This window comes from Budorcas taxicolor, chromosome 1, assembly GCF_023091745.1.
Source record: "Budorcas taxicolor isolate Tak-1 chromosome 1, Takin1.1, whole genome shotgun sequence".
In the NCBI taxonomy this organism is placed as follows: Eukaryota; Metazoa; Chordata; class Mammalia; order Artiodactyla; family Bovidae; genus Budorcas; species Budorcas taxicolor.
Window position 1 is genome coordinate 11541803 of NC_068910.1, and position 11234 is coordinate 11553036.

General features: G+C 57.6%; 1 protein-coding gene across 1 annotated transcript; it reads right to left on the minus strand.

The window, feature by feature from the left end:
* Positions 1-1791: 1791 nt before the first annotated feature.
* On the minus strand, positions 1792-10786 carry RRP9 (ribosomal RNA processing 9, U3 small nucleolar RNA binding protein). Its single transcript, XM_052637460.1, has 15 exons — positions 10665-10786; positions 10326-10408; positions 7321-7433; positions 6871-6938; positions 6747-6788; positions 5841-5967; positions 5090-5214; positions 4914-5006; positions 4416-4516; positions 4197-4331; positions 4049-4111; positions 3696-3841; positions 2717-2796; positions 2069-2142; positions 1792-1952 (listed from the first exon to the last, which is right to left on the minus strand). Exons 1-15 carry the CDS (start codon positions 10758-10760, stop codon positions 1859-1861), a joined length of 1440 nt encoding a protein of 479 aa, XP_052493420.1. The 5' UTR covers positions 10761-10786; the 3' UTR covers positions 1792-1858.
* Positions 10787-11234: the final 448 nt, after the last annotated feature.

The window sequence follows — 11234 nt, forward strand, 5'->3', positions numbered from 1 at the left end:
CTGTCTCCCCGTTCCTGCCGCTGGGCCCTCTCACACCTCCATCACCTCTTATCTGCCATTAATATAGCTTCCTAAGTGGCCACCCTTCTTTCCCCCAAAGCTCTACTAATTAATTCCCCACACAGCAGCGAGTTGTATTTTCTGTTTACTGTGAACCAGCTCATTTTATGTTTTTGCTTTCAACCCTCTCATGGCTTCCCATTGCCTGGAAGGAAGGGAGTGAGGGAGAAGGAGACGGAGAGCCCAACTACAGAGTCTCAGCTGACCAAGGCCAAGAATAGAAGCCATAGGAGGGATTATTTTCAGTTTCAATTCCAAGGGCATTTATTTTCATTCTCCCTGGGAATGTGCTAATGGAAAAGGGGTTTGTGGGTTAAGGGGCATCTCCATATTACTTGCAATATTGTTCAGAAGGTATGTGTATCCCATCGTTAAGCTCCATTTAAGGCGGGGACATAGGGAGTGAATTCTAGTAACATCCTCTGATCCTAACAAGATTTTCAGGGATTTGGTCTGAACCTGACCCTTCAGGCCCCAAGAGAATGAAAGGAGCAGCTCTGTCCAAGGGGGAGACCTGGGGGGACCAGGGGGAAGCCACTGCTGCTTGAGAACCACAGGCTCAGCTGTTGGACTCAAGGCATTAGAGGAAAGGTATGGCAGAATCCTTAACATTCCTATTTTCCACTGAGTTTCCAGAGGAGAGGCGGCTTCACCGCCCTGCTAGCTCTCCAGTCAGGGCTCTCCGCCTCTTTGCTCCACCCCACGGCAGGAGCTGAATTATCCAGAGAAACCAGGAGAATGAACATTCCTTTGACATGTTTACCTGGCAGGGGCAGTGCTCACAGGATTCACGCAGCCTGGCTGTCACCTGGACCAAGGACAGAGCTATTCCCACCTGTGACCCTTGTCCCCAAGCAGTGAGCAATGCAGGGTCCCACCTCCAGCCCGACCTCCACCCCAAGGGCAGTCTGGCTCCTAAAGCTTCCTGGGTGGGGCCGATCAGCCTGAGTTGTAGGAACACGTCCATGACGGTCTGTTGGGCAACACTTTAATTTCCATTTACTTTCGGCCGTGCTGGGTCTTCGTTACTGTGTGGGCTTTTCTCTGGCTGCGCCAAGCAGGGGCTGCTCTCGAGCTGCGGTGCTCAGGCCCGTCCCTGCACTGGCTTCTCTTGTGGAGCACGGGCTCTCGGGTGAGCAGGCTTCAGCAGTTGCGGTTCCCAGACTCCAGACCACAGGCTCAACAGCCGAGGTGCACAGGCTGGAGAAGGAAATGGCAACCCACTCCAGGATTCTTGCCTGGAGAATCCCATGGACAGAGGGGCCTGGCAGGCCATGGTCCACACGATCGCAGAGAGTCGGACACGACTGCAACAACTAAGCACGCACACACGCGCAGGCTCAGCTGCTCTGCAGCACGTGGGATCTTCCCGGACTGGGGACTGAACCCGTCTCTTGCAATTGGCAGGCGGATTCTTTACCACTGAACCACCAGGGAAGCCCCCTGACTATCTTCCTTTCAGTCCTCAGACCCCACAGCCAGGCCTTTACACACACTGGACAGCCACAGCTTCTTAGCTGAGGGGTCAGCAGCTTCCGACCCCAATCAGTCCAGAGCAGAGGGTAGGAAGCTGGCCTAATGAGGTCACAGAGGATACTCAGGGTCCAGGAGCCAGAAGCCAGCTGAGGGCCCCATCCCCAAATTCCCTGAAAAGGCTAAAGCCCTTAGGCCTTTACTAAGCCATCTCTGCCCTCCCCACCCAAGAAGCTGGAGGAGACAAGGCCTAAAAGGGGAGACTTTTAATACAAAGAAAGCAGGGGATGACCTGGGGAGAACTTAAATAAAGGGGATGTGAGTGTCAGGAGCCAGCAGCCGGGGGCCTGGGGGCCCTGCGGAGAGGGATGATGCAGACAGAGTTCCGGGCCTCTTTGATCCGCCACCACCGGCCAAGCCTGCGGGAGGGAGAGGTGCCACTGAGGCCAGGCCCAGCCCCCCGCAGTGTCCACCTCTCTTCCCACCCAGACAGTGCCACCTGTCCCTCCCTCACCCCCCGAGGCATGCCTCATACCTGTGCTCCTGCCCCACCCCAGCCACCAGGAAGTCCCCAGCACTGGAGAACTTGAGGCTATTGACAAAGCCCACCTGAGAAGAGGGAAGGACAACATAGTGAGATATGAGAAGAGACCCTCCACCACAGCCCCAGCATCACAGTTAAAGGTCCACCCTGCTCTGCCCTCTGCCGCCTGGGCCTAAGCCTCCACATCTGTGAGATGGGGAAAGCAGATCGCAGGCCTTGCAGAGAGTTCGTGGGGATTAGGGAGATACTGTGCACCAAGCACGGCCTGGATCCTGGCTCAGGAGACTCCATGACCAAGCCCTGAACTGCCACTCTGCCCTAGGCTGCCCCAAGTCTACACGCTAGCCTGGCATTCAGCCCGGCACCAGTCATGCAGAGCCCATCACAGGGCCAGGCCGTCTGTGCTCTGCGCACACTACCCCAGTACCCAGGACAGGGCCTGGGACTCCTTTGGGAGGGGAGTGGAGGCGGAGAAGGGAGAGGAAGAAGGGAGAGTTTCTGCAGGCCCTGTAGGAGCTGGGGCTACAAAGGGAAGTCACAGCTGGCCCTGCCCTGAGGAACCACCCTTCTGGCAGGAAAAGACTGGTAAGGGGCTTTGGGAGAGTGGTAAAGACAGGCTGGTATTCAAGCTCCACTCACCAGGGGGATGTCATAGAGAAGGTCAAGATGCCGGAAGCCCTCTCCACATTGCCAGAGCCGCACAGAATTGTTGTGGGAGCCTGGGAGACAGGGAGACAGTGAGCAAGCCCCTCGGCACCCTACCCTGGGATGCGCCCCCTATCCCAGGAGGGGATGCCCCCTATCCCTGGAGGGGATGCCCCCCCTATTCCAGGAGAGGATGCCTCCCCATCCCTGGAGGGGATACACCCCCATCCCAGGCGGGGATGCCCCCCTATCCCAGGAGGGGATACCCACCCTACCCAGGAGGGGATACCCCCCCTATCCCAGGAGGGAATGCCCCCCTATCCCAGGAGAGGATGCCCCCCTAATCCCAGGAGGGGATACCCCCCCTATCCCAGGAAGGGATGCCCACCCTACCCAGGAGGGGATGCCCCCCTATCCCAGGAGGGGATACCCACCCTACCCAGGAGGGGATGCCCCCCTATCCCAGGAGGGGATGCCCACCCTGTCCCAGGAGGGGATGTGCCCCCATCCCAGGAGGGGATACCCCCCTATCCCAGGAGGGGATGCCCCCCTATCCCAGGAGGGGATGCCCCCCCTATCCCAGGAGGGGATGTCCCCCTAATCCCAGGAGGGGATACCCCCCTATCCCAGGAGGGGATGCCCCCCCATCCCAGGAGGGGATGCCCCCCTATCCCAGGAGGGGATGCCCCCCCATCCCAGGAGGGGATGCCCCCCCTATCCCAGGAGGGGATGCCCCCCCTATCCCAGGAGGGGATGCCCCCCCTATCCCAGGAGGGGATGCCCCCCCTATCCCAGGAGGGGATGCCCCCCCTATCCCAGGAGAGGATGCCCCCCTAATCCCAGGAGGGGATGCCCACCCTGTCCCAGGAGGGGATGTGCCCCCATCCCAGGAGGGGATACCCCCCATCCCAGGAGGGGATGCCCACCCTGTCCCAGGAGGGGATGCCCCCTCCCTGCCACACAGGGAGCCCACCTGTGGCCACAAGGTCTGTGTTGAGCAGGGCTGCCACTGATGACACCCAGAAGGGCTGCTCCAAGCCCGGCTCCCCCCGCAGCCCGTGGGCCTCACGCTGCAGGGCAAGTGGCCGCTTCTTGGAGAGGCCCCACAGGGCCACAGAGCTGTGGACAGGGAGCAGGGTGAGAGGTCAGGGGCAGGGCAGAGGCCACATGGCAGGAAGGGACCAAGTGCACACCAGCCACGCGAGGCAGACAGAGCGACCTGCGCGCTCTGCCTCAATGTCCCCACCTATGGAAAGCGGCTGCTCCAGCTCCGGAAGGGGATTTTCTCTGCAGCAAGCCGGGGCAGGGGCGGGAGGCAGCTCTTACCCGTCGTCTGCGCCCGACACCATGTGCTCCTCGTTGATGAGCTGGACGCTGTCGATGGAGCCCCTGAGAAAGGAGCCGTGAGGGGCATGGCCCAGCCTCCCCACCAGCCCACGCTGCCCCCCACGCTGGGCACAGCAGGCCGCCTTACTGGTGGCCGCAGAAGACAAGCTGGGTTTCCTCGGGGATCTTCCACACGCGCACGGTCCCGTCCCGGCCCCCGGCGGTCACGCAGCACTCCCTGCTCAGAGCATCCAGCGCGGCCACGGCGTCCTGGTGCCCGAAGCTGGAGCGGGGGACAGACGGAGGACGAGGTCACCCGTGAACCTGGACACACACGTGTGTATGCCCTCCCCCCGGGCACACTCACAGCGTCTCCACGTAGGAGTTCTCTGCCACATTCCACACCTTCACAGAACGGTCGTGGGACGTGCTGTAGAGCTGGTGGGTGCCTCTGCGGAACGCCAGCCCCTGGGGGTTCATGGAAAGAGGGAAGAAGGGGACCTGAGCTGCAGCAGCCAGGACAGAGGTCGGCCCAGGGAGGACGTCCTGAAAAGCACGTCACATTGGCACAGGGAGCCCCCCTCAAGAGCGCTCTGTGGGGCTCTACGTGGAGCCAGAGGCACACTCTCTTGCCCTTGTCAAGCAGGTACAGACTCCTCGGAGGCCTCCTCCTCCCTAGGCAAGCTCGCCTCAATCTCCCCCAGCTCTTCCTCATCGCTTCCCCTGTTTCTGTCCTATACACCAATGTGCAGGTTCTATGATGAGCACCTTCTGCCTCATTCACGCCATTCCCTGGAGCCCAGCACCAAGCCTGGCCCACTCAGGTGCTTGAGAAATGTCCACTAAAGGAGGCCCAGCTCCTTACCGACACAGCGTCCCGGTGACCTGTGAAGGTGTACAGGTGCTGGCAGCTCTGGGCCTCCCAAATGAGAATGAGCTTGCTGCGGTCGCCTGAAGCCTATGGGGACAAGGACCATGGCCAGAGGCACCCACTGTGTGCCCACACCTCTCATCCCCCCCCCGGGGCCAACGCAGCCTTACCAAGTACTTGCCATCGGAGGAGATGGCCATGCAGAGGACATGGGTGCTGTGGCCGGGGGGTTGCCCCTCGGCGCCCTTCTTGGCTCGACGGATCACATGAAGTTTCCGTCCACTCTCCACACTCCCTGGCACCAAGGGGAAGACAGATGCTGCTAGGACTGGGGTAGGCATCTGGTAGCCCCCTCAAGGGCCCCATGGGACCGTGGAAAGTCCTGGCCTCAGGTCAGAAGACCTGGCTCATCCACTGGGAGCCCCTGGACAAGTCACCTCAGTTTCCCCATCTGTCAAGTGGTCCCAGTAATCCCCAAGGGCAGCCAGGAAGCCCGGAAGAGAAGGGACAGTAAAGTGCTTGGGGCTGATGGTGCAAGCTCTTCCTGCTACTACTTGGGTGGAGGAGGCCAGCCCTCAGCAGTCAAAGGCTGGGAACCCAGGAGGACCAGGAACTCAATCCCAGGGCTGTGCAGAGCCTCAAGCATCCTCTGGTCCACCTGCCCACCTGCAGCATCAGTCCTGTTAAATCACCAGCCCGCCTCTCCTCCGTCATCTCTGATGACAGTGACAGGGAGCTCACAAAGCCCCACTCCTGGGCAGACACTTCCACCGTCACCCAGAAAACACCTCTCAGGGAGCAAACCTGCCTCCAGAAGCTTTCCCCATCAGGCCTCCGTCTTCCCTGCTTATTCCCTCCTCCCCAGACCAGCCCTCCCAGACGATCCCTCGGGGCTGCGCCCCCACCCAGGCACTCACTCACACTTAATAATGGTGCAGTCTTTGGCAGCAGAAAAGATGGCCAGGTCGTCAGGGGTGACAACCAGACACGTGATAGACAGCTGGTGGCCCCGTAAGATTCGAATGTCAGCCGGGTCTGGGGCCTGGATCTAGGCAGGCAGGGGCTGGGTCACTGCGACTGGGGGCAGGAAGGCCCCCCTCCACACACACACACACACACACACACACACACACACACACACACAGACACACACACACACACACACACACACAGACACACACACAGACACACACACACACACACACACAGACACACACACACACACACACACACACACACACAGACACACACACACACACACACACACACACACACACACACACACACGCCACCCTTTCCCACCACGCTGCCAAGAAGGAAAGCCAACTGGGGCCTGGATCTAGGCAGGCAGGGGCTGGGTCACTGCGACTGGGGGCAGGAAGGCCCCCCTCCACACACACACACACACACACACACACACACACACACACACACACGCCACCCTTTCCCACCACGCTGCCAAGAAGGAAAGCCAACAAACAGGGGCTGGGTCACTGCGACTGGGGGCAGGAAGGCCCCCCTCCACACACACACACACACACACACACACACACACACACACACACACACACACACACACACACACACACACACACACACACACACACACACACACACACACACACACACACACACGCCACCCTTTCCCACCACGCTGCCAAGAAGGAAAGCCAACAAACCCAAGGTTGCAAGGACTGATCCTGTCTGGCCAGGTGCCCACTATGTTTCACAGCGAAGACCCCACAGCCTGAGTCCCCAGTTGGGCCATTTGCCCACTGCCCCAGGTGATTCCCTCCAATCTGACACCAAAGTGCCTTGCCCACTCACCTCCTTTGCCACTGACTTCTGCAGCCTGCCCCTCTGCTCGAGCTGTGTGGAGAGCAAAGGAATGAGATCCCAGAAGCAGACCAATCCCATCCCTTCCCTGCCACCCCTCTCCCTCCACACTCACCACATCCTCCTTCAGCCTCCCTGCCACCTGGTCCTCCTCAAATTCGCGGGCCTCAGCCTTCTCCTCCTCTGTGGAGGACAGAAGAGCCCAAGTAAACCCAGGCCAAGACCCCACTTCTCCCTTCCTGTCCCAACCTGCCGCCTCAGTCCTAGGCCCTGAACACTTGGGCTGTGTCCCATGGAAGTTCAGGCCACCTTGGGCAAAGGCAGCGGGGGGGGGGCGGGCAGGGAGGGCTGGATGATCTCCTCCTGCCCACCCTCTAGCTTTCCTTATCAGATCAGTCTAAAGCCCCATGAAGCCTGGCCCGCCCAGGGAGGTCCATCAGAGCTCACGCCACCCTCCCCTAGGGCAGCCAGCACCTGCAGCCCCAGCTGCCCACCAGGTACCTGCATCAGTCACCCACCAGGGGGTACAGGCCGTGTCCCTCACCTGCCCAGCCCACGGGCTCACCTTGCTGCCTGAGCTGCTCCAGGTAGACCTTGGCCAAGCGCAGCTTCTTCTCCTGTGCGGTCTCCTCCAGCTCCTCCTCCTCCTCCTCCTCCTCAGTCCTCCTGGGCGCTAGACTGTGGGCAGGAGCGGCCTGGGTTTGAGGAGGTTCGGCCCACTCCTCTGGCCATTAGGACTCTGCCCCTCACTGCGTTCCCTGCCACTTGACCACCTCCGTCCCTGCCAGCCCTCATAGCCACACACACAGAAAACTGAAAAAAAAGAGGTGACTTACCAAACTGAAAGGGCCCATCCAGGGACCAACATAAGGGTGAAAATAGACCCCAAACCCAAAGACACAACTGTGAGGTCTCTCAACTCTGGAGGGAAAGAGAAGGTTCTATAGGCCCAAGAAAAATCAGATCATGTCCAAAGGGTCAAGAATCAAAATGACTCCAGACGTCCCTCGGAGCAGGACACAAAGGAACTGCACACACAAAATTCAGAGTAAAATGCTAAGCACTGGGATGGCGCCAAGTTGAACCATCCATGATGAGTGAAGATATTTTCAGGGGTACAAGGTGCCACAGAACTGGCCCCTTCTCCTCCTTTTAAGGATGGAGGGTGTGCTTCCCGAACAAGAAGACTGACCTAAGAATGGGGAAGGTGTGGAAGTGTTAGTTGCTCAGTCATGTTCGACTCTTTGCAACCTCACGGACTGTAGCCCACCAGGCTCCTCTGTTCACAGCATTCTCCGTGAATATTGAGAGTGGGTTGCCATTCCCTTCTCCAGGGGAGCTTTCTGACCCAGGGATAGAACCTGGGTCTCCTGCATTACAGGCTGATTCTTTACTTCCTGAGCCAGGCATGGGAGACAGGAAACAGAAGATCCAACATGGAAAGTGGAAAAGATAGATCTCAAAACAACAACCACCCCCAGACACAAGGGAGCCGCCAACCCAGATCTGACGTGAGGAATCAAGAGGCAGACGTATTGGGACTGTCACCGCCCCATCCTCACTGCCGAAGCCTCATCCTCTACCCTGAGGATGGGATTCCAGGTGAAGCTTAACTGGGTCTGGCTGGACCTTGTGAAGATCTTGATTTCCCCTCCACACCCCTCACTGAAGATGAGTCCTATGCTGACTTGCTCCTGGGAGCTGGAGGTAGGTCATGGGAACTCAGAAGCAGAAAGCCCAGGGCCGCCCGTTCCCTCTGATCACGTGCCTGCAGATATCTAGTCCCTGTCAGGTACCCCAACTGTTTCCAAGACTCATCCATGACCTTACCCACAGCTTCCCCAGAAGGGACATTGGAAATTCTCAAGGAAGCCAAGGCCTCATGCTCTTGAGACCAGTTAGTACCCAGCACCAAGCAAATCTTCAGCCGACAGACTTGCTGCCCTTCCCTCATATAACCAAGGACTACACTTCTACTCAGTTTACCCAAACGAATAAATCTGTTTAGTGTTCACACATAGGGGACAGAACTGTAAAGAAAATCAAGAGAAGCATACACCATCATAATTCCATCCATATAACATTCTGGAAAAGGCAAAATTCTAGGGATAGCAGTTACCAGGGGAGAGAGAGAGAGTAACTGACTACAAAGGAGCCAGGGGGAATTTTGGAGGGTGGTAAAACCCTTCTATATCTTCATAGTGGTGGCAGTTTATGAGTCTGTTACAACTCACAGAAAGGTACACTAAGAAACAAATATCACTGTATGTAAATTACACCTGAATCAGAAAAGGAAAAAAAAAAAAAGAGAAAGATAAAAAGGAAGGAAGGAAACCAAAGAAATTATTAATTCAGGAATGGCAGCTGGGTCTTCCACGTTTCTGCACATGTCTAGTTCTGGTGGGTGCACAGAGGTCCATCATTTCATCATTACTGTCTACGGTACAATTACATTTCATTAACTCTTCTGCAGCTAATACATTCCACAACACATTTTAAAAATATTTAAAAAAGTGTTTCACACAGGGCCTGGCACACAGTCCCCTCAGGACTACAAAAAGTACATAAAGTCCTTCTGCAAGCAGGTTAAGACCAACACGTACTCAATATTTAGAGGCAGAATTTCTAAAGCCAACTTTAAAAAAATAACAATTTAACATTTGTATTTATTTATTTGTTGGCTGCGCTAGGTCTTTGTTGCTGTGCCCGGGCTTTTTCTACTTGTGGCAAGCGGGCACTATTCTCTAGCTGTGGTGCATGGTTGCCCTGTGGCATGTGTCATCTTCCCAGACCAGGGATTGACCCCATATTGGCAGATGGATTCTTAGCCACTGGACCACCAGAAAAGTCCTCTAAAGCCAACTGTGAAGGAAGGCACCAGGATTTCCTGGTGTGAGAGCTTCCACTCCGCAAGGTCAGGCTTGACACCTTGCTAGCCCCCTTTGAACTCCGCAGTATGTTCCACCCCCATCACCTGAGGAATGAGGGAGGTACACAAAGCCCTTCACTTCTGGATGCACGCACCACCTGCCCTTCCACCCTCTCCGTCTTCCATCTGGCCCGTTTAACCCCTAGACTTTTCTCTGATCCCTGAATGCCTTCCCTACCCCTCCATAAGGAAGCCCTCCTGATCTCTCCAAGCCCTATTTAAACTCCCCTTCTCTGTTCCCACAACACACAGCTCTAAGATACACCTCCCATCACAACACACTCTGTCTTCACCTGCCGGCTTATCTCTGTTCTCAAAACAAACTAGTGCCTGGCACTCTCAGTAACTGAAATTGTGAAGAACTAACGAGCATTTCTTGTATCCTCCCCTTGCCTGGAGTTCAGCTCCCTGTCACGAGCCAGGAAGGTTCAGCAGGTCTCCCATTGGGACTGGGGGTCCTCCCCACACAGAGACCCTGCAGAGAAGGAAATGATAGTTCTCAGGGTCAGAAAGTGGAGGAAAGAGTCAAGACCTGAGATCCTGGGTTCTGGCCCAGTTCTAGCACCCCTTGAACTGAGGATTCCTTCCATACACCATGGGTTCCAGGGTTCCTTTCCACTAGGTGGAAAAAAAGAGCTCACCTCTCACTCTCCGAGTCGCTCGAGATCTCCTCATTCATCTTGCCGCCACCCTTGGACTTGACCTTGTCCCCAGAGGAGTCGCCCTGGGAATTACATAATACGTTTTTGGTCAGGGGTCCCGACCACTCGGGCTCTGACCAAGAGTCGCTTAGGGTCCCTCGAGAGCCACTGGGAAAGGCAGTGGCCCCTGGCTCAAGTGAAAGGCTTTTCAGGATTTGACGCACGGAGAAAGGGACGAAGCTGACTCCAACCCGGGTCCCGGGGGCGAGACCCCCGGATGGGATTAGAGTGGTCCCAATAGGAGGGATAGACCCCCGCCTGCCAAAGCGCCATGCTCACCTTTCGCCGCCGCTTGCCGGCCCCCGCACCAGCCCCGGCCCCTGAGGCCGGCTTTCCCCTCTTACGAGCCGCCCCTGTCGCCAACATGCTGTCCATGGTGCGTGTTGCAGCAGCACGGGAGAACTCACGTGGCGGCTAAACCCTGGCAGTCCCACGAGACTCCCCGCTGTGATAGGCTCCCACCGCCCTATAGGTCCCGCCTCCCACAGCTCTATTGGGTCCTTGGATAGGTTCTGCCTCGCCCCCAAGCTCCCATAGGGTAAATGCCTGTGGCCCCGCCTCCTAAAGCTCCTATAGGCTCCCGCGCCCTGGCTCAGACGGTAAAGGAAGCAAGCCTCTTCCCGGCGCTTCCGGCCAATGACTGTGGCGCATGCGCCCCGCCGCTGACTGACGTCGGAAGAGGGGTCGGACTCCGACGCCTTCTCTGTGTTTGCGCCCCTTGGACGCTGGGGGGCGTCAGAGATGCAGGGTTCCTTTCCCTGGACCGTGACTCCTCCCCGTCAGGGGCGGGGACCAGGGTGAGAGTCTGACTCCCTAGTAACCCGGGGAGAGGGAGCCAGGCAGTCCCGG